We start from the raw sequence: 23817 nt of genomic DNA on the forward strand, positions 1-23817 counted from the left end.
GTGATAAGGACACACACATTTTGTTTTTATTTTGCTCTTCAGGTTTTGTCCAATGCTGATTCTCCCCCTAGTTGTGCACTGGAACCTGAAATGAAACAGAATTTTGCTTTTGACAACATGGGCTACGAGGAAAGCTTTGAAGCCATGCCCTCCCCATCTTCTCAGGAGCGCACAGTCACAGTCAGTGTGGTCGGAATGACTTGCCAATCTTGTGTGCAGTCAGTAGAAGGACGAATTTCTAAAGTTAAGGGTGTTGTGAGTATTAAAGTCTCCCTTGAACTCAATAATGCTTTAGTAAAATATCTACAGTCAGAAATAAGTCCTGAACAGATTTGCCAAGAAATAGAGGATATGGGCTTTGACGCTAACATAGCAGAAGAAAGGTTGACACCAGTGTCTATAAATTTGCCGTGCTCTAGAGAAGCAGTAATAAAGCTTCGGATAGAAGGCATGACGTGCCAGTCCTGTGTCACCAGCATTGAAGGAAAGATGAAAAAGCTTCACGGTGTGACAAAAATCAAGGTGTCACTCAGTAACCAGGAAACAGTTATTGCTTACCATCCTTATATCATTCAGCCTGAGGAACTTAGGAGCCATATCAGTAACCTGGGGTACAACTGCACCATTAAGAGTAAATCAGCACCTTTGAAGCTTGGTGTGCTAGATGTCAGGAACCTGCAGAGCACAGATCCCAAAGAGACACCAACATCTCTCGAGAGTGATGGTTTGGATCCACTGGTTGCCAACAGGAGCAGCACAGCTACAGTGACTATACATATAGAAGGCATGCACTGCAAATCCTGCGTCAGAAACATTGAAGATAATATATCCTCTCTTCCAGGCATACAAAGTATTGAAGTCTCCTTGGAACATAAATGTGCTGTTGTACAATATAGCCCAAATTTAATTACCATGCCTGCTTTGCAGCAAGCCATTGAATCCCTTCCACCTGGAAACTTTAAAGTTTGCCTCCCTAGTAGTTCAGAAGCAAATAACCAACCATCTCCATCTCCTGCTTCAGTATGTGATCTCTTCAGAGAGCCACTGAAAGACACAATGTGCACAGCTGTTATTGGGATCGGTGGCATGACCTGCAATTCCTGTGCACAGTCCATAGAAGGAACAATATCTCAGAGACAAGGTGTGCAGCATATAGCAGTTTCTTTAGCTGGCAAGACTGGGACCATACATTATGATCCAGGTGTCACGAATGGAGAGGAGTTGAGAGATGCCATTGAAGAAATGGGGTTTGATGCATCTTTGCTGACAGGTAACAGTGTTTTGTCTTCTGTGCATAGCATGTCAAAAAGTTTGGAAGTTGGTACAATGTATTTTAAGTGGCAAGCGCCCTTTCTTCTGGAGTAGGTTTCCTTGTACAGGCTCCTCCAGCCTCCTCTAGGATGCTGTAAGATCTATCAAACTGTTTTAATTAATTACAAAATACTAAAATATGTGAACTTAATTATGTTTCATTTAAAGCCAATTTTTACCTAGCTAAAATCCTTTCTTAATGTCTGAATCTTTTGATCTTTATTTCTTGAGAATTTTTGCTAGGGACCTAAGCCTTGCTGTCAGCAAGATGAATGCCAACACACACACAGTCTTTGGGAGCTGGCACTACTTTTACATTTTTGCTGCAGCACAGTTTGTGGAATTTGTACACATGCTCAATGTTTAAGAAGTTGCTATGGTGCATAATCTCTCTAGCAAATTTCAAAAGCAGCAGTATTTACTTGCTTCAGCTCAGAACAAATTTCCTTTAAGATATGGACGCATTTTACCTGGAATGGATTGGTCTAAACCCCAAATACTCAATCATTTTTCTTGCGGATCCAATCCCTCTGAATCTATGGAGCTGCTACAAGGGAGGTTTCTGTATATGAAGTTTAATTGTCATTTGTTACTTTCATAACTTGTTGATGGGAGAGCGCCTATCTATGGAAAAGGAGAGGAACCTCTGCATTTAACACATTCAAAAGCAGTCCTTTCTCCTTTCCACAAACCTTATTCTGTCCTAGGGAGATGATTTGAGAGTACTCCTGTAGCTGAGAGGGTTATGAGTTGAGGTCTGAGTGCTGCAAATACTCCCAGTACTCATTTTTGCAGTACTTGTATTATAAATACTGTGTCATAAAGAGAAATCTGCTGAGAAGCTTTTCCTTTCCATTTTAGGGACCAAATGCTATGAGCTGTGTGGAAGGTAACAAGGACAAGACAAATGGGAGGCTGGGTTGTACTCTGCTAGATGAGGACCCTCTAGATACCAGTGCAGCTTCATTGAGCAGAGGTAGTGGTCAGATTGACGTAGCTGTCTGATCTAGACACTGAGACTGGAGGGAGTCACTTGCCATCTGAAAGTGAAAAGGAGCTGTGTAGAATTAAGTGGTTGTATAAGTAGTTGCAGGTGAGTGTGTATTGTTATATACATAGAAACAATCTATGATTTTATTCCACCAAGAAACCATAATCACCATATCGCCTTTCAAACAAATAGGGGACTTTGCATGATTGGTGTATGATTGGAACATGCTTGTAGTTTTGCGTCATCCTATTGCCCTGTAAGTAGTGTTTGTTCAGTTTATTGTGCATTTATTCAAGATACTGGTGCAGGAGAAAACAAGCACTGGCCTGGTGCCAGCAATGCCGCAGCGCAACCTCGAGCCCCAGAGCCTCCTCGCCAGGGTTGTGTCTCCAGTGCACTTCCAGACAGCCCTCACCTTGATGAGCCAAACCAGCCCAGCGGAACGATGGCCAAGAAGTGTTTTTTACAAATCACTGGCATGACCTGCGCATCATGTGTGTCTACCATTGAAAGAAATTTACAGAAAGAAGACGGTAATAAATCTGACATTCCTATAGTGAGTCTGGTGGGACTGCTGGTTGGAAAAGGTATTCTGTATGGTCAATGGAAGGGGCCGTGGTAGGATATCTTCAAGTTAAATAGACTCATAGATACATTAGATACATTAGGTTGGAAAGGACCTACAAGATCATCTAGTCCAACCATCCTCCTATCACCATCCCTACCCACTGAACTACTAAATCAAATCCCTTAGCACCTCATCTAAACGCTTCTTGAACAGCGCTAGGGACGGTGCCTCAACCACCTCCCTAGGCAGGCCATTCCAGTGCCTGACCACTCTTTCAGAGAAAAAATGTTTCCTCAAATCTGATCTAAATCTTCCCCAGCGCAACTTGTGGCCATTCCCTCTTGTCCTGTCATTATTTATCTGGGAGAAGAGGCCCACCCCCTCCTCACCACAACCCCCCTTCAGGAAGTGACTTAATATTCTTTTTTAGAGCTAACGTAACTACATCACTGTTTCTCTAGTGAGCCTACACGATGGACATAATTGTTTTGTAATAGCAAGGGATTGGAATGTGATCAACATTTCAAAGTAGGATGAGAGGTAATGGCCTCAAGTTGCACCAGGAGAGATTTGGGTTGGATATTAAGAGACCTTTATTCTTCAGAAAGAGTTATGAGGCATCTGAACAGGCTGCCCAAGGAACTGGTGGAGTCACCGTCCCTGGAGGTGTTCAAGAACAGTGTAGATGTGGCACTGAGGGACGTGGTTAGTGGCCATGGTAGGGATGGGCTGATGGTTAAACTAGATGATCTTAGTGGTCTTTTCCAATCTTAATTATTCCCTGAAACAAGGCTCAAGGTAAGAACAGAAAATTTGTTCTCACATTGTTCTTAGGGCCTTGCTTCTTTACACGGCAATCCATCACTTCCAAAGCTGTTGAGAACCCTGACATTTGTGCTTTGAAACTTATTCTTTAGCATACACTTGCCCAGGCAGGTAAAAATGAACGTGTGCCTCCAGTGCCTGCATAATTATGTTAGTTTAGGCACAGCAAGTCTTGTCATTTTAGAAGTCTGCAAACAGGCCATACAGAGCATGAACAGATGAGCATCAGCACTGCCTGCTTTAATGCATGTTGGCATGCCTTAGGTGGGTTTTGCTTATTGATTCCTGAGTCCAGACTCTCTGAATTGACATAAAAATCAAGAAACCACTAGCAATTCAGATAAGTTTTGTTTCCTGTGTCTTCTATGCTTTGCTTTTTGATTGTAAATTTAGATCAGAAAAAAAAATAAAATAAAAAGAAGCTTATTGTCCAGTAGAATTTGTTTAGAGCTTTACAAAGTTAGGAAGTCCAGGGTAGAGCTTCGAGTTAGCAGTGTAGAAATGGCTCATGGGCTTCCTTTCTGTCTCATTAGACCATAGCCTTCTTTCTTTTGTAGCTGCAGCAGCTCCTCGTGTTGCTATAGGGAGCTTTGATATGTCTGCATCTCAAGAAAAACTTTGCTGCTGTGACCAGGGGACAACACTAGGAGGAGGCAGAAGAGAGATCACTAGACATAAAATAACTACAGCTCCCGTTGAAAATCACATGTGATATTTTATTTTTCTTCCTCACATTCTGAATGACATTATCTAACATTCTTTATTATTGTTGCTGCAGGTATTGTTTCAGTGTTGGTAGCACTGATGGCAGGTAAAGCAGAGATAAAATACAAACCAGAGATCATACAGCCTCTTGAAATAACACAGCTGATCCAGAACTTGGGTTTTGAAGCCACTGTCATAGAAGATCACTCAGAAACAGAAGGAAGTGTGGAGCTTCTTGTAAGTAACATGTATTTGAAATTGTGTGTTGGTTTTGGAAATGTCAGGTTCAGAAGAAGCATTTTCTTGCAAATGCTTTTGTTTAAGAAGTTACGGCCTCAATGGATCAGTTCTGTCTGGTGACACTGATTTTGCTTAATTGCTGGAAGGAGAAAATCAGTTTGTTTTAAGAGAACCTTTCAAAGGCACCTTTCAAACAAAAAGTAACAGCTGTATGTATAGAGTAGGCTTCTGTTAGTTAGCAAGGGGAAATGAAGCAGCAAATATATCATCGAGTATCTGATGAGAATGTAAGTGGCTTTGTATAGAGGTCTGAGAACATGGGTGAAATTATTAAACAGTTCATCCCAAGGCCAGATTCTTTAAAGGTCTGGTTTTCTTCTCTTATGCTTCTATACAGTGGGACAGAAAACAACAGTCTGCAGTTATGCTAATAGGTCAGAAAGTGGGAATGTGCTGTGCTGAATCCACCAGGAGATTTGTGTAAGGATGATGATGTTAAATGTGCTCATGTGTATATTGACTCAGGCAGTGTTAATATAGCTGCTGATAGAACTATATTAACTGTACTTTTGCAGTAAATGCAACATGCTAGTGCTGTTGTATAAATAAGCTGCTGTGAATATAGCTGTTGGTTACAGGATTTTATAATAATAAAAGTAGATGGTTATATTTGTTTCCTTTAAGACAGTTCTATAAACTCTTCCTGCTGAGGCCTTGGGTCACTGCCTGCAGAGTTTGAACAGTCACTGGTATGTTTGTAACAGTATCTCAAATTCATAAACAAATACTGGGTAAATATTTGGTTCATTCAAAGCGATGACAGCAACAAAAAACTTCTTAAACACTGAAACCTGCATTGTCAGTGCAAAAGCTAAAATGGCTGATGTACTGGTCCTTCTTAGCACCAATACTGGTCCTTCTTAGCACCAATAGTGAAAAGAGATTGCTAACTATCTAAAGCTTTGTTTACTTCAGATTACAGGGATGACTTGTGCTTCCTGTGTTCACAATATTGAATCCAAACTGATGAGAACGAATGGCATATTCTACGCCTCAGTTGCACTTGCTACTTGCAAAGCTCACATCCAGTTTGATCCTGAAATAACAGGACCTCGAGATATTATAAAAATCATTGAGGTAGGTTTTAGAACATTTTTTATAAACAACTAGAGGGAGGTGTCCCAATCCCAATTACAAGGGATTGGGACTAGATGATCTTAAAGGTCCCTTCCAATCCAAACCACTGTGATTCTATGAAATAGAAGAGAAAATAAAGTAGCTGATACCTGGGGAGTTTCACTGACTTTTTTACAGATAATGTAAGGTGTTTACCGTATGATGAAGCCGCTGTGTTGCACAGAAGTGCATAGCTTCCCAGTCTGTCTGGTCTGTTGCTTTAAAAACATATCCCAAAAGTTACAAAAAAAAAATTCAATAAATCCACTTTTATTTCTTTTTAATCTGCATCTGGTAAAAGTGTTAATAAGTCCACTGTGTCTTCTCTGTGTGTAGGGCTATGTGTCTCCGATTTTCAGTTGCTTCAGTGAAGTGTTGATACTTCCAAAAGAAATACTAATTTCTCTTGTCACTGAAAGAGAGTGTGGAAGGAGTTGAGTAGCAGCAGGGAGCGAAGCCCTGCTCATACCAGGAGCATTATAAACCTCTGTATACACCTGCCTTTATTCCCATGTCGATTCAGAGAGAAAACTTTTCAACCAAAACAGGCATGGATGGAAAAACATATCCTGGCTTACCCGTGACAGCAGTGATCATAAATTCTGCTACTATTGTAGCCCAGGTGTTGATAAAACTTTTTCCTCTGCTTCAGTGAGAGGGAAGAGAATTTGTTGGATGAGCCACAAACAGGAAGTGGTCAGGAAAACAGCTGAGCCTGTTTTCCTTTCATGTCCTTAGAGTAATCTGTTCAGCTCTGCAGAGCTGATATGGCAGCAGTGATCAACATATAAGTAGCGGCCTGTTCAGACTGGTAGAGTAGTTCTTTGTGGTACATCTTGCCACAGGAACATCCCATGATGCAGCTACATAGATTCATTTTTGTGGGGAGGAGTGGTTGCACTGCAGTAGGTCACCGAAGTGTCAGTCATAACTGGCTTCTTGCAATGCAAATATATATATATATACACACATACATACATATAGCTTTTTCCTGCAGTCAGCTTTATAGGTTTAAACTGGTTCTGGTAACTTTAATTTTCAACTTCAGAAACATCGACTCAACTGCTGTGTTAAGGAGGTGCTAGCAAGGTTTACTAGCCCAGCAGCTTGTATACATTATTACCTTCCTGTGTGATGTTTTCCATCTATCATACGACCAGTGGGGATTAAAGGGTGTAAAATTGCTGTGAGGAGGAGGGCAGCAGAATAGTAGCTGTGAATGGGAGCTGTCTTTGCCTAGGAAGCCAGAGCACTTACTGAATTATGATTGTGTTGGTGTATAGATAACACAAGTACTTTAAAGTCCACGTTCTGAGTACTGTCTGATATATCCTCATGCTGAGGATCTGAAAAAAATAGTCGGTATTTATTAAATATGGAACAGTGTCCTTTTCTGACATTTCTTCTAAAAGCAGTGTCATTTAAGCATAAGTAATATAGTTAGTCTAGTCAAAAGTAACTCATCCTCTTTCCCCTTTTATTAAAAGGAAATAGGCTTTCATGCTTCTGTGTCTAGAAGAGTTCCAAGCACACATAACTTGGACCATAAAAAGGAAATACAGCAGTAAGTATTTCTCTTCCTCTCTCACTAATAAATGTATGTAGATCATTTCTTGTAACTTATCCTCCTCACTTTCCCCAGTTAATGTAGCGTTTGTGTAAAACATATTTAATCTTCTGTTTTGTTATTTGGTTCGAATAATTTTACTCCTTTCATTAATCTTTGTTTTTAACTGATAAATGTCTATAAATTTAAATATGTTGGAGACACTAAAACTGTCCTGATGTTTTGGTTCTTTCCCAAATATCCCGAAGCTGTGTGTTGGAATAGCACTAATGTCCCTAGCTCTGGATTGTCAGCACGGTGTTTGGCCTGGGTACTGCAGGGTGTGCTATGACTGGGAATTTACAGCTTCTACTTTTCAGGTGGAGGAAGTCTTTTTTGTGCAGCCTAGTGTTTGGTATTCCTGTCTTAATCCTAATGATTTATATGCTAATACCTGGCGGCGAACACCACGGCTCTATGGTGCTGGAGCAGAATCTCATTCCTGGATTATCTATTTTAAATCTTCTCTTCTTTGTCCTGTGCACTTTTGTTCAGGTATGTCCAGAGTATTTCCTAGAGGTCTGCTTTTTGTTCATCTCCCATGTATGTAATCTGATCTGACACAGACAGGAGACTGGAAAGGTTTAGTGGATTATACCTGCCCTCATGTCTGTGACACCTACATAGAATGAAGTAGCACTTCTCTGCCAAGTATCAGTTCTGACTTGCTCACTGCACTTACTCCTGCCACTGTTGTCCCAGTAGCATTTCCAAGAGGGGAAAGTAACATTAAAACAAATAAATACCTGATTGGGTGTAAGGGAACTACAGGTAAATCCCTTCAGCTTCTTTGCTTTCGTTATATTGCGTTTCTAGGAAAAGTATAGGGCCTGCCAGGATTTAGCTGGAAGAGTTGTTTTGAGAGCAAGTAAGAGCAAGAGAATTACAAGGGATTCAACCTCCACTAGACCTCTCCACTAAAGTTATATTGAAATAAAACTCAAATGGGATAGCTATCCCTTCCGTTATCTACTGCATACTCTATAGATGGTATTATATTCTCCTTACTTCATTGCTCTGATCTTAATATGTGTCTGTCTTCTCTTACACCAACAGTTTCTTGGTGGATGGTATTTTTACATACAAGCTTACAAGTCACTGAAGCACAAGGCAGCCAATATGGATGTGCTTATTGTACTTGCCACAACCATCGCTTACATGTATTCATGTGTGATCCTGTTGGTGGCAATAATTGAAAAGGCAGAGAAAAGCCCAGTCACTTTCTTTGACACTCCTCCAATGCTGTTTGTATTCATTGCCCTTGGGAGATGGCTCGAACATATAGCAAAGGTAATTCACCTTCATGTGAAATATTGTGCATTTATGAGAACAGAATAAAACTGTTCAGATGAATTTGAGTCAGAAGTTTAAGATGTGTGGAGTAGCCTACGTTACAGTCATGTGGAGTTCGTGGGTCATCGCATTAAGCAGACATCAGCATTTATGCATCTTAGTATATCTCAAGCATCTCTCTCTGTTTCTTAGAGTAAGACCTCAGAAGCTCTTGCTAAACTTATATCTCTTCAAGCCACGGAAGCCACTGTGGTGACTCTTGGACCTGACCACTCTATCATCAGGTATTTAGGTTTCATGAAGCAAAAACTCAGCCTACTTAGGTGCACAGGCTGGGCTCAAAGCAGTTACTTTGAAACCATGATTGTGACTTTGAAGACTGTGACATAAGTGATCTGTCCATTCTACTTTTATCTTTTGCAGAGAGGAGCAGGTACCTGTCGAACTGGTTCAAAGGGGTGATATTGTAAAGGTTGTTCCTGGTGGAAAGTTCCCAGTGGATGGGAAGGTCATTGAAGGCAATTCTATGGCAGATGAGTCTCTCATTACTGGTAACTTCTCTTATACTTGTGCAAAAATGTGAAACCTTCTATGACTTTTTCTCACATGAAAAGAGAACAGCTCCAAAGCAAAAGGTGTTGTCTAAATAGCCTTCCATCCTAATGATCCCTGACCTTTTTGAGGGATGGCATACTGGAGGGTTTGGACCAAGGAAACTACTATTTTTTCCCCTATTATTAATCTGACAAAAGGCCAATACAAACTGCAGCTCAGATATTCAGAGCAAAATGGCAAAGAGGGATTTCATAATGCAACTGTTTATGATTTCCACCCACCTCCAGCTTCTGTGGTTTCTGGTGAATGCCACACCAAGCAGCGTAGTGATTTTCCAAACAGCAGCCTGTATTTGTTAGAGGATTGATCAATTTCAGTGTGTTTTTAGAAGGTTAGAATGATTATTGTCTAGTTAATCAAATAAAGCCTTGCCCAAATTCCTTCAGCAACAAAGTGATTTATTAAAAAACTGGGAAATGTGTTAGGTGGCTGATGCTGACTTTACCTGCTGGTATTGTAATGTGAAACTTCTTTTTTTTTTTTTTGGTATGAGGAAATGAAAGCAGAAAAGCATAACGCATAAGATCTAGTTTCTGTCCTGTATTCTAAACAGAATCTCAGAAAACAACGGTGGCTGAGCCATCTCTCTGTTGTATACTGCTTCCAAATACTCTACATTTAGGAGCTGTGCTGTCTTCTTGTTCAGAGTCCCTAGATCACATGATTTTTAAGTTCTGCCAAATCATTTTTGCGCGAAGGTACAGAGAAAATTTTTGCTAAATCTTTCCTGTTTTTTTACAGGCCTTTATCTTCAGTATGCCAAAATTACCTGTTTTCTCTTACAATGTCCCCGTCCCTTTGACTGTTTTTTTCTGTAATGCATTTCATAGCCAGTCAAAAAGATGACTTACCTTCACATGCACCTCAAAGTTTCAATGAAGTCATGAGAAACTATGACCTATTTCAGGAAAACCTGGGATCAGAGACTGTTCATTTATACTAGGGTACGCTTGAGTAACAGAGTACAGGCTAGGGATTCTGTTTCTGGAGGTGGGAGAAGAGCCCTAGATCTTAGACAGACTGAAAAGGAAGAGCCAGAAATCATAGAATCATAGGACCATAGAATCATAGAATGGCCTGGGTTGAAAAGGACCTCAAAGATCTATTTTGAACCCTCTGACGTGGGCAGGGTTGCCAAGTGTAGAGCAGTCTGCCCAGAGCCACATCCAGCTTTGCCCTGAATGCCCCCAGGGATGGGTCATCCACAACTTCTCTGGGCAAGCTGCTCCAGTGCATCACCACCCTCTGAGTGAAAACCTTCTTCCTAACATCTAACCTAAATCTCCCCTGTGTTAGTTTAAAACCATTCCCCCTTGTCCTATCACTGTCAACCCGTGTAAACAGTCATTCCCCATCTTGCTTATACACTCCCTTCAAGTACAGGAAGGCCACAATGAGATCACCCCGGAGCCTTCTCTTCTTGAAGCTAAACAAGGCCAGTTCCCTCAACCTTTCTTCATAGGAGAGATGCTCCAGCCCTCTGAAATATTTCTGCTAAGACATTTGCTGCAGAAATGAACCTAGAAAAGGGTTTACAGAAGTATAATACCACTTATACATGCTTTTAGAAGACTGAGATATACAACGTGTAATTTCATGCCATTATTGCTCAGCATGCTGATTTTGCTAGCATACAATGAGCTGTGTGCTAATGTACTCTGCTCTCATTAGGAGTATTTGCACCACTCTGATGCGTTTATTTTTGGTGTTTCTTTCCAGGCGAAGCTATGCCTGTCACTAAAAAGCCTGGGAGCACAGTGATTGCTGGCTCTATAAATGCACACGGCTCAGTTCTTGTTAATGCAACTCATGTTGGTAATGATACCACCCTGGCACAGATCGTGAAATTAGTGGAAGAAGCTCAAATGTCAAAGGTAAAAGGGAGAGAGAAGAAAACCTTATTCATCAATTTTGATTAAATAATGAAATGACTGCATTTTGACGTATTTATGCAACCAGTGAACTGTGTTTTTCCAGGCTTCAAAAAAAATGAAAGACTATTATTTTCATTAATTCTGCATATTTAATGTGCTTTGTTCATAAACATGCAAATATATGTTTTTCTTTTTTACAGGCACCAATCCAGCAACTGGCTGATAAGTTTAGTGGATATTTTGTTCCATTTATCATCATCATTTCTACAGTGACTTTGATAGCATGGATCACAATTGGTTTTATAAATTTTGATATTATTCAGAAATATTTTCCTGTAAGTAATTTGATTAAGGGCTGGATTTTGTTGTTAAGCCATCTCCTAGTGAAATTAAAATACCTTCTGCTTGTAGGGTTTGATGTTGTATGTAAGTATTTGCCAGTTACAGTTACAGTGTGCTATTTACTACACAAAGAGGATGATTACACTAATTAAAATATATTTGCAAGTATAAATATACTTGTGCATTAGTCCTAATTTCTGCACGGGGTTCTTACAGACTGAAATGATAAGCATTCCTTCTGGATTGAGCATGTCTTGTAGCTGCACTGCAAGGAGCTGAAACATTCCTATCATGCTTGAAATTTTTTTAACATACTGTTCCTTGGCAGATAGTGAGTTTGACTTTAGAAGGAAAATGAGCTTCTCTTATCGTTAGGATGTGTGTTTGCTGTGCTCAGCGACTGTGGGTATCTGTGCACTTGGAAATGGAGTTCTTCTTTATTAGATGAGGAAGTCAGTGCCAGGAATTTACATTGTCATCTGAGAGCAGAGTCATTCTGTCATACCCATTTGTGTGGGGGTAATTCTCATGTATCCTCCTCCATGGATGGAGAGCACATCTGGATGTTGTACAGAAGTTCATGTTTTAGTTCATGATACAAGAGGAGACTCAGGAGTACTTACTTGCTGCTTTCCTGAAGTTGCTGAGTACAGGTCTCTGTGGAGTAGGACTCTATCTTCAGTCTCCTAAAAATCTCTACCATTATGGTAGCAATAATATATTGCTTTTCCTTGGTTGAGGTTTCTGGGTGAATGTATTTTTTGACATGACTGTGATTGTGCCTATGTTATCTTCTATCAGCAAACGTCTCTTTTTTTTTTTTTTTTGCCCCCTCTCCTCCCTCTTCTTGCAGAATCAGAACAAGAACCTTTCAAAAGTTGAACTAATACTGAGGTTTGCATTCCAAACCTCAATCACTGTGCTGAGCATTGCATGCCCCTGTTCTTTAGGCTTGGCTACCCCAACAGCTGTGATGGTGGGCACAGGAGTTGCTGCACAGAATGGTATTCTCATCAAAGGTGGAAAACCCCTGGAAATGGCACACAAGGTTAATAGTTCATTCTATATCTTTGTAGCTTTATTCAGCTCTAGCCACATCAAATATAATGTCTCAGGAAATTCCACTGATAAAGAGGACTGCAGTTGTTTTGTTGTTGTTGTTGTTGTTTTTTTTTTTTTCCTGTTAGCTGCTCATGAGGGCAAGGAAGATGACTTTCTTTCTCCACAATCCAGTGTAGGCAGCGAAGTGTTGAGAGCCAGCAGTTTCTGCAGGCTGTTGCCTTTGAGGCTGCTAATGTTCTGCATGACCTTGTGAGGTCTCTGGCATTTGTGCTCTCTTAGCCTCTTACAAGAAAGCCTGATAACCCAACATTTTTCTTCTTTCCTTGAGGGCTGTTGTGAAATATATGTTGTTCCTGATCAGTGGTTTGAAATGTAGGATGTAAGAGAAAAATGGTATGGTTTGAAGTTGTTTTAGACTAGGGAGGGGAAGGTAGATGGGTGGCAGAAAAAGCCCTTCAAAGGCAGAAAACTGATGAAAAGAGGAAAAGGAGAAAGAAGGACTTGGCCTGTCCACAAGCACTAAAAAGAAGATGAGTTTAAACCGTGCTGTGGAAGACTGGGTTGGACATAAGCAGAATAAGCAGGAGTGAAAAGGATAGTATAGTAGTATAAGTTAATCAGACTGACAATAACTCTCATTCATTCACGTGTACACACACTCACACAAAGCAGAGTGCAAGTGCTGTGATGCTGAGATCCTGATACGGGTACAGCATGATATTGTAGCTTCAGCTGTATGAGGAATGAGTAAGAAAGCATTAGGAGATCTAAAGCACAGTCTGTGGTTTCTGGCTTTCATAAGTTTATTCATCTTGGTTTGGTTACGGTCAAATAATTATTGATGTCTTGCCTGCATTTATTTGCCCAAAGCATGCAAGCATCCCTGTGATCTCATAGCTCAGGCAGTAACCCTGGTTTATTTCTTGCAGATCAAGACTGTGATGTTTGATAAAACGGGGACCATTACCTGTGGAGTTCCTAAAGTCATGAGGGTCCTTCTGCTGGGAGACACAGCTGTGCTCTCACTGAAGAAGGTACTGGCGGTGGTTGGCACTGCAGAAGCCAGCAGTGAGCATCCTTTAGGAGTGGCAGTCACTAAATACTGCAAAGAGGTACTTAGACTTACTGTTTCACTTCAGATCTGAAAGGCTCTACATGAATGCTGTGTGAAAGGAGCAAATTCCAGAAGGAGAAGCCTGTCTGAAAGTTAACTGGCTGAAAAGCTGGTAGATGTTATCATAATCTGGATGATACCTAGGGGGTATAATCGAAATTTTGGTTTGGGGGCCATGCTATGGAGTCCTCAAGCAAGATATTACTAAGTTTTCCCAGAAATAACAACAAAGGAAGGATTCTAGAATACATGCAGAAGGAATACTTTCATTTAGAAAAGCACCATGAAACAAACGTGAATGGTGACATTTCACATCTTACCTGATTGTGGTAGTCACTGCTGTTAGTCACTTACTTTTCTGAATAGATTAAGTAAAAAGCTGTGGAACAAACATGAGTATTTAACTGTGATATTTGTGAATTTCACAAATGAATAGGTTACTCATGCCTGCACAGATTTTGCAGATCCTCAGAAGTCCTTTATCTATTGTTTGTGTTCATCAAATGTTTCAGGAACAATGAAAGCGTAATTAGAAGCCAGCATAAGAATGCTGGTTTAAACGACTTCTTTCTGCTAATGCAGGTCACTGGGCTACTTGACAATGTGAGCGTGGTAATGATTCAGTGTCCCCTCTTATATTGTACATTTCCTGTTTTTCAAATTTGTCTTAGTTCCCCTGAAATTTCTGAAGTATTGTATGCATCAGTTACTACTGGCTACACAGGAGTTCTTTGAAAGGTACATATAGTTCTGATTTCCAGAGATAAGCTGAAATTAATTGTTTATAAATTAATGTGGTGAGGTTTTTTTTTCATTCTTTTTTGATTTCTAGAATCCCAGTTATCCCTTTTCTTATATTGAAGCTACTCACTGCGTTCTCTTTCATACTGCAAACAAACCCCATTTTATTTAGAATCAGCATCCAGCCAAATCAGTCTACAAGTTAGGTGCAGTTTTTCACCGTCTGTATATGCACATATACAAATATAAAGGGCTGGTCCCACACAGTCACTGGTCTATGTGGCTAATAAAAAGTTACATCTTTCCAGAGCTGTATGACTTATTTTTGTAGTATTTCTTTTTATTTCCTAGTCTTGGCCAAAGTTATAAACTACCATTGCATCTCCTTAATCTTTGAACAACCTGAAAAAATCATTCTTTTTGGTTTTCTTGTGCTAGGGCTGAGACTGAGATGTGACCTCTATGGCAGCTAATTTCAGAAGTATAATCCCCAGTACATTTACAGCATCTTTATTTTCATTTCTCCACTACTGATGCACCATACTGTGTTCCAATCTATCAGTCATTGTAAAGAGGAGGAATGAGGTCTCTTTTTGATGACAGTTATCTAATATTTGTACCACACACTGTCAACACAAACTGATGATGAACTCTGATTTATGTCTGCAGGAGCTTGGCACTCAGAGCCTGGGATACTGCACCAACTTCCAGGCAGTCCCAGGCTGTGGCATCAGCTGCAAAGTAGGTGGTGTTGAGGCTGTCCTGGGCGTGGCCGAGGAGGGCGTTGCAAAGTTGGACACTAGCAGGAGTGGGGATAACAGCGTTCCTCTGGGAGATAGCACACTGATAGCACTCTCTGAATCAAATGGTATGTCTGCCCCCAAAGTAACTGCCAGTTTTAGTGCAAGGGCTCATGAATCCACAGTGCTGAGCATTGCAAAGCAATCCTACCAGGCTAGGAACAGCAGAAAAGTGGTCTTATGGCAGGGAGTGGCAAAGAACATGAGGAACAAAAAGATGTCTTAATGAAAATTGAAAATCTCTTTTTCCCTGCCTTCAGTTGCTCTGGAATTTGGAAACCTAATTAAGAATTACTACAGTGATCTCCAGATACTCCAGAAGTCTATAAAATACATAAACAATAAGGCATAGCCAGCAAGGTCCCTTGTGGACAGAAGAATGGTCCAGCAGAGAGCACAGTTTGCCAGTTAACATCTTCCTCCATAGGAAAGTTACCTTCAACATATGTTACCTTATTGCTCCATTTTATGTCCTACATTTTAGTTCTGTATTCACTTGAACCTTTTATTTTCTATTCAAATATTTCTCAATACACTTAATTAAAAAAAAAAAAAAACTATTCAGCAGTGAAGCAGGTTATATCTGTGAACTAAGTTTCAGTGCCTGATGCTTTTGATTTAGCTAATGCATTTAATTTTGTTTCACGCTCTGTGAAGGCACTTGCTCTTTTGTATTGTATAAGGAAATGAATACGTATTGAAAGTCCTCCTTAAGAAGCTCATCTTCTTTTCAGGAGACTGTATCTCTTAACCTTTTTGAGGAAGCTTTTAGAAGAATTAAAATAAGAACTTTAATCATCAGAGCTGTGCCATTTGTGAGTGGTGTTAATGTAATATTTTCTCACCTGCTTCAGAGGGCTTTGTGAAGTTGCACTGGATTCATAATGAAGGGGTCTATGTGCTGTTTCATTGTTTGTTAGAACAAAACTACTTTTTTTCTTAGAAGAATTGCCTTTATATTTGAAAGAAGTAATTATTTGTGTGAACAGTGCACGCTGCACTTTCTGAGAAAAACAATGTGAACTCAAAAAGGCAAATAAATGCAAATACTTTCAAGAAGTTAATGACACAGTTGTGTGGCAGCTGTGCATATGTATTTGGCCATGACAGCAGCACTTCAAATGAGCCTCCAGATAAAGTGTTTTGGATGTGACCTTTTCTAGTCAGATACATGCACACACAAAAAAATAAGAACACCTATGCAAATATGTTTGTATAACTAACACAGCCTGACGCTGTCATTTCAAACATCTCTGACATGTCTACTGTTTTTAAATTTCTCATTATTCTTCTGTCCATACACAAAGGTCCATCATCTTCCCACATATACTCAGTGTTGATTGGAAATCGTGAGTGGATGCGACGGAATGGCTTGCATATTGCAAATGATGTAAATGATGCCATGACAGACCATGAAACAAAAGGACAGACAGCCATATTAGTGGCTATAGATGGTAACTACTGTGGCTTAATAATTATCAGTTGATTGTATTGTCAAAGGGATAAAAACAAACTGGTGGTTTAGTGTCAAGAAATTACACAGTTTAATACAGAACCGTTTGAGAAAAATGCCAAAGTGTATCAAGGTGTTCTTAAAAGAAGCTTTCACCTCAGAATAGTGTTTATAAGACCTTGCTGTGTAGTTTTTAATTTAAATGTTAATTTCCAAACCTCCTGCTTCCCAAAAGTGTGGTACAACTGCACAACTGTGTCCCATCCTGACTTTACATTGCTTAAGGATTACAGGCTGACCTGCCACATCACTGATTTCAACATATTTCATTAATAAACATGACAAGTCATTAGATCATTCAAGTATAAAAGAGACACTAGATTAGACTAAATGAGTTTTGCTGGAGGGTTTCTATTCTGTGCTACACAGAAAGGGAACCTAGACAAAACCTGCTGTAATGGTGATAAATTGCCATTGGGTCTGTGATCTTGATATAGAGCCTCTGATTCAATTAGTGAAAAAATAATCTTGATCTGCCCACTGAATAATTTTCAAAGGCATTTGCATGTCTCATCCAGGGCTCCATTAGTGTCCAGAAAAATCAAATTCTCTTAACATGGAAATCAGGACCCTGATGTATACTCAGTGTTCCTGGTATTGCCAGTGATGGTGACCAGAGTAACTGATGATGAAAGCCTTCTTAAATCATTACTTTTGAAAGGTAACATGCAATGATAAAAACAATGTGAGATTTTTGTAATTCACATGGAAACACCTTTCAGTCAATATGTGTTGGGTGCAGTGCTCCTGTCCAGAAGTAATTAACTGTAATAGAAATCTGAGAGATTTAGGGGATATAAAAACAAATATTCTATATTCTGGAGGTGTGGTTTTGATGTCTGACCATTACGAAATCTTTCTGTGGCTCGCAGTCATTTTCTCCTATACTGAAAAAGACTATAAGTCAGGCATGTTTAATAGCTGCCATCATCCCCTTCTGCCTGGTTCCTAAGTATCAAAGGAGTTCTGTTGCTAGATCTGAAACAGGTAAATGAGAAAAGCATGTGTGTGAGTGTGTGTGTAGGAAGTGGACCATAGATAAGACAAGTAAGTCAGTGGTTCAGGCTTGTGAAAGCCAGTATTAACCAGAAAGAGTTAACTTTACCATGATGTGACAGAGGGAGAGTCCTGTTTTCTCGCTGCCACTTTGCTACCCACAGCTCTTTTTAACAGAGCACATTTCTTTGTGAAGGTGCCTTGTGTGGAATGATTGCAATAGCAGACACTGTCAAGCAGGAGGCAGCCCTTGCTGTGCACACACTGAAAAACATGGGAATAGACGTGGTGCTGATAACCGGGGACAACAGGAAAACTGCAAAAGCCATTGCTACTCAGGTACCATACCCCCTCTCCATCTCCATTTCCCTCATTGCACTGGTCTACTCTTAATCTACTGTGTGCCACTGTGTTGCTTTCCTCTTGTACACAAACAGCTACGTCAGCCAGCAATGCTATACATGTTCTCCTATGTTGTGAGGCCTGTTTTGTTACTCGGTGTGATTTAATTCTTCTGTTTTAATCCACTCTTTCACCTTCAGGTTTTTTAAAGTGCTTTCCCACCCCACCTTTCTTTGTTAAGGGAAGAACTGTTTCAGAAACAAGCTTTTTGGTTTATAGTTCCATGCCCTCAGGTGAACTTTTAAACAAACTTATCTGGGGCTAACCTAGATTTTCCTTGATTTTTTGTCATTTACTTCCTCGACAATGGAAAATGGCAAGCCAGACTCAAAACTTTTAAAATGTGGTGTTGTTTTTTTTTTGAGGACTAAAAAGAGAGCTCCTACCCCTTGTGAGACGAGAGAGGGAAGACCTGCAGTAGTTATTCCAGTGCCCACCTTTGTTTTTCAGCTGTAGCACTAAAGCCTTGATAGCAACTCCAAGCTGAGAAGTGGTTGAAAGCATTTATGCAGCCCTCTGTGTTCTCTTCATAGTTTCCCTGAGGCTTGCACACTTAAGTTGGCATTTCTGTTTTCCCTAGTGTTAAGTGCTGGGTTCCTGTGACTCCTGTGTGCATTTCACTGGAACCTTTATTGGTGCATATCCATCAGGTGACATGTTTATTTGAAAACTCTCTATTTCAGCCATCAAACCTCTATTTGCCAGGGCAGTAGAGCTCCAGAAGCTCTGTAAGGCATGGTGACAAGGGCAGTGCATGGTGTGCCAGCCCCTCTGCAGTGATGATGGAGTCTGTAATTGGTTATTTTTTTATGCCAAAGGCATGCTGCTCTTCAGCTTTCTGTGTTGTTTGCTAGTGTTGCTTGCAATTTATTTGATTTGCCCTTCCACCAGGACAGCAGATGGCTCTTCCTTTCAGCATATCACCGATAAGTATGTGTTTCTTTCTTCATACATAGGTTGGGATCAAAAAAGTCTTTGCTGAGGTTCTTCCCTCTCACAAGGTTGCAAAGGTCCAGGAACTCCAAAATGAGAGGAGGAAGGTTGCAATGGTTGGTGACGGAGTCAACGATTCCCCTGCGCTAGCCAGGGCCGACATTGGAATTGCCATTGGAACGGGCACTGATGTTGCCATTGAAGCAGCAGATGTTGTTCTTATCCGAGTGAGCACTACAGTTTTGATCTGCCTTCTACCTCATTTTATCGCTCTTCTTTTCAGTTCAGTATTCTGAAGACTGCACGTGGAAAACTTTCAGTGCTCTTCTGTCTTACAGAATGACTTGCTGGATGTAGTTGCCAGTATTCACTTATCAAAGAGAACGGTGCGGAGAATACGAATAAACCTGATTCTTGCCTTAATTTATAATCTGCTTGGAATACCAATAGCAGCAGGTGGGTGGTTGTCAGAGCTGAGCTTGTGGAAGACAGCAGTGTGGTTGAGCTCTGTGGTGCCTCTGACAGGATTTCCTGCTCAAGCATTTAAAACTTGACAGAAGGAGAACAAAATATATATGTGCATAGGTGTTTATGCTGGTAGAAGAAATCTTTCTTCCCCAAATATTAAGGTTTTTGGAGTAAATATTTATATCTTAAAATGAAAATCATGATTTTATTTTACATAACAGCATTCTGCGATTCATTTTAGTATATTCGAGCACAGTTCTGGTCAGAGAGAGATCACATTTCTGGGTGCTCCCTCTTTTATTTATCCCAGATTTCACATTTTGTCTCACAGTATTTGGTTTCTCTGCTTCTATCAGACATCTCATGTTCCAAGTTCCTATTTAAAACTAACTTCAAAAAGTAAGAAAATGCATGTTGATCTATTTGTGATTATCGAAGTCATGTTGATCTGTTCTATCATATGCAGGGACCGAAATGTCCATACTGGGACAGACTGCCCTGGCTGATATCTGTATGTTCTTTTGCTAGGTGTGTTCATGCCTGCTGGTCTTGTGCTTCAGCCTTGGATGGGATCGGCTGCAATGGCAGCTTCTTCTGTGTCTGTTGTGCTGTCTTCCCTGCAGCTCAAATGGCAAGTTATCTTACACTAAGTAAATGAGGAACCATAGGTTCATAGGCAGCACTGCTGCTAGGATCCAAGTGAGACATTAATTTGTGCTTTCTGTACCTAAAAATACCTGAAGTCCTTCAGCATGGTGGTGTTCTGTCTAATTCTTCTCTGTAAAAGAGATGGATGTCCCTATCATTAACACACTTGGAATAAGGCTGTTGAGCGTTCTTTGGCTAGCAGCTAAAATAGTGACTGGATGCCACAAGGGCATCTGTGGTGGAGATCTAGTTCAGTAACAGTTGAGGTATTACCTTTTCATGGTACACTTTTGGGTGCAGCTGCAGTGGGCCTATTTTTACGAGCACTGTGAACTAACATATTTTAAAAGGTCAGACTTACTGCAGTCTCCGGAATTATTCCAAACCTTCAGATATTTCTACTGTAGCCGGGGGTCTTCTGTGGTGCATAGCATGAACTAATACAGGAAATCTGTTACTGCATCACGATTCTGACCATGCAGATGCTCAGTGAGTCTGTAAAAATGACATGTGCTTACACATATTTACAGGATCAGTCCTATCACTTCAGCATTTTCTTCCTAAAATTTTCTCTTTATAGTATCCCAAAGGATGAAAAACTTCTGCATGCACAGAGATTTCCTTTATTCTTCAGTTCTTTTCATCTTGTGTTGATAATGCTAAATACTAAATACTGGACACCACTGAGGTTAGATACTGAGGAGCCTCCCACATGTTTGACTTCAGACCTAAGGAAGCTATACACTCTGAGGGACAGTTTTCTTTCTTGAACCTTCACTTTATCCGAACAGAACTTCAGATTCCTAAGAACACAGTAATATATATATGTGAAGAAGATCATATATGTAATTGTTGGGCTATTGCTGACCTAGAATACTTGGAGTTAGAAGTAGGTTTTTTGGGCCATGAAGTCCATTCTCCTGCAGTTGTCTGCTATGAATACTTTCATCGTTCAGCAAATGCTCTTTTTTTTTTTTCTTAAAAATCCTTAATTTGAGAGCGCCTCTCTTCTACAATTTGAAAAGCTTTCATGCCACATGACCAGTGCTCTAAGCCATTAACTGATTCTAAACTGCAGGTAGCAATCAGATTATCAGAAGATTCTGATTTACTGTAAAGCTGAAGTCACTTCCACAAGCTGACCTCTTGATACAAACTGTCTTTTCTCTTTCTCAGTTATAAGAAGCCAGACACAGAAAGTTATGAAGCTCAAGCTCAAGGCCGAATGAAGCCACTCACTCCTTCCCAGATCAGTGTTCATATTGGAATGGATGATAGGAGGAGGGATTCATCCAGATCAGCTCCTTGGGATCAGATTAGTCAAGTGTCTCTCTCTTCCTTGACTTCAGACAAGCCACCGAGACATAACGGTTTTTTTGAGGAGGAAGGGGACAAGTGGTCACTGCTGATGAATGGAGGAGATGAAGAACAGTACATCTGAAGTGTTGTGTTCTTACTACAGCAGGGAACTTTCAACCTCAACAGTGACAACAGGGACTGAGTCACATCATCAAGAGCTTCAACGTTACAAGTGAAGTTATTCCTTTGGCTCACAAAACAAGTGCAACTCAGTTTCATGTTGTGGATGTTTTCATGTCACCAGTTATTCCTAGTCACTGAAAGAATCTGTGACTCTGTTGTGCTTCTTTGCACATAACGATTTGTGAAATAATTTAAAATAGTAATTTTCAGAGTCTAACAGAGTTTTTATCTTTTGGACTGTTTGCCAGGCACCAGATTTCATACTTTTTACTCTTTCTAAGTTTACTCTTTCAAGAGCACTTGAAGCAAAAAAATATGTTCATAACCTCTGAGTACTACTCTCAATGCCCAAGTGAAAATATCCACAGCATAAGGAGCTTTGTGGTTGGAATGCACAAAATCCTAACCAGCCACATCACTGTGGGAGCAGTTTAAACTTAGGATTCATGTGCATCTTCTTGGACCAAAAAAGCTTCAGTGTTTCACTGACTATAACTCTCTGAGAAGTCTCTTTCAAAGACTTGCACTTTCTTTCAAGTATCAAACTCTTCTGATGCACATTTTTATGTCTGCACTTGTTCTGTAATTCCCACTACTCTCTTAGGCTTTCTCTTTTGCTCCATGTGAGCTCTTTTTTCCCTTTCTCCACACAAGACATCTTCTACAACTTCTGACTATGTTTACAGATTGGGCTACATTCCTTTAAGTCAGTGGGAATTTTCCATTCCTATGGAAACCCACAAAAGCAGAACAATTTGTGATCCAAGTTAGTATGTTATTTTTCTGTGTCTACCTTGCAAAATCCCTTAAAGTTCTGGATAGCTGGCAACTGGCAGTCTCTTCCCTCTGAGCAAGTGAAGAATTTCTGTGTGAACAAAGCTGGCAGTTACCGTGGAGTGACAGAAAACAGACCAGTGTCTACAGATGGTGTGACTCCAGCATGGCTGGATGGAGTGAGTTCATTACATAAATGAACCCCTGCTTACTGACTGCTTAAAGTGCAGCCACAAGGTTAAAAGGGAATGGTTGAAAAGTGGCCTTAAGATGTGGGATTTCTACTTGCCATAGTGTAAGTAAGCCTTCCTGATGACAGAAGGAAGATTTGTAATAGCCTGAATTTTAATGTAAATGGTTTTCCATGTTTTCAGTTGGATTTAAGTTCCTTCTTTGCCCTAGTTTACTAAGAAATCGAGGTGCTGAACAACCCACCTTTCACTTCAACATCTTTACCAAAGCTGGCAGTAACTTTATCGCTCTGAATGTTGAATTCAACTCTTAACACCATTTAGAGTCGGGACAATAGGAACCAACAGCTGAAGAGCACTGATCCTGGCCCCGTGGTGCTGTACTGCTGAACTGTGGGACTCTGAAGTAAGCAGACCAGAGTTTTACTGGTTCTGATATGAGAGGTGAAAGAATGGGAATTACCTCACTAAACAATAAGAGATAACTTTCTCTGACTTAAATACAGAATAGCTTCAAACAGGGATTCAAGTCTTGCTCCTCCTAATGTTTTTTGTTTGATTTTACAAGGCAGGAAAGGGACTGTGCCTAAAGCATCAGGCAGGTCTTCCAGTTTTCTCTTCCTCTAAATACTGCGTTTGAGCTGTCACAAGAAAACATCAACAGCATTGTCTTAAATGCAATTAAAAATGTTTTAAAACTGTAAAGTCTCCTTGTATGTGAAGAGATGACTTTCACAGCACACACACATCTGAGACGTGCCATAGGTGCCTTTACTTGGCCTTTTGGGGAAGATGGTCTACTGTTTCATTATTTTATGTTTTCTTACCAGTGCTTACAGTAAAAAATGTGGTGTTTTTTTTTTTAAACAAACAGACAGAACTTCTGTGTCTTGGCTTTTTATTATTTTTTTGAAGGGCACAGAAAAAAAGCCCCACAAACAACCACGTATGAACAGTAACTGATGGATTGTAGCAAGCATATGCAAAATGTCATTACCAACAAGCAGTTTAGTTTGTATGGCATGCTGTGCAAAACTCTCCAATCTTGACTTAGCATGCTTGGCTCTGACAAAAATAAAACCATAAAATTCAGCCTATTAATCTGTCCTGGTGGATCACATCTTTGTGTTGTTGGAAGCTGCAAGAA

The 23817-nt window shown here is 40.2% G+C and overlaps 2 protein-coding genes across 2 annotated transcripts in view; one reads left to right on the forward strand and one right to left on the reverse strand.

The window, feature by feature from the left end:
• Positions 1-23817, reverse strand: part of WDFY2 (WD repeat and FYVE domain containing 2) — a 270430-nt gene that overhangs the window by 96598 nt on the left and 150015 nt on the right. The gene's annotated exons all lie outside the window — the stretch shown is intronic.
• Positions 43-23150, forward strand: ATP7B (ATPase copper transporting beta). Its single transcript, XM_065730313.1, has 20 exons — positions 43-1270; positions 2599-2835; positions 4474-4637; positions 5616-5777; positions 7304-7380; positions 7743-7917; positions 8479-8712; positions 8908-8999; positions 9139-9266; positions 11050-11204; positions 11405-11539; positions 12400-12594; positions 13538-13720; positions 15133-15331; positions 16571-16717; positions 17969-18111; positions 19131-19334; positions 19446-19563; positions 20104-20206; positions 21400-23150. The coding sequence occupies exons 1-20, from the start codon at positions 91-93 to the stop codon at positions 21662-21664; spliced, it is 4296 nt and encodes a 1431-aa protein (XP_065586385.1). The 5' UTR covers positions 43-90; the 3' UTR covers positions 21665-23150.

Source organism: Cyrtonyx montezumae, unplaced genomic scaffold, assembly GCF_038088225.1.
Source record: "Cyrtonyx montezumae isolate F1298 unplaced genomic scaffold, pur_monq_1.0 scaffold_12, whole genome shotgun sequence".
Taxonomy (NCBI): Eukaryota; Metazoa; Chordata; class Aves; order Galliformes; family Odontophoridae; genus Cyrtonyx; species Cyrtonyx montezumae.

Bases quoted from the DNA above. Each gene is read 5' to 3' on its own strand.
- ATP7B (XM_065730313.1), top strand. From the start codon at position 91: ATGAAACAGAATTTTGCTTTTGACAACATGGGCTACGAGGAAAGCTTT. The intron at 5,778-7,303 runs GTAGGTTTTAGA...TTTTATTAAAAG, and splicing joins ATATTATAAAAATCATTGAG to GAAATAGGCTTTCATGCTTC. The intron at 7,918-8,478 runs GTATGTCCAGAG...TTACACCAACAG, and splicing joins TCCTGTGCACTTTTGTTCAG to TTTCTTGGTGGATGGTATTT.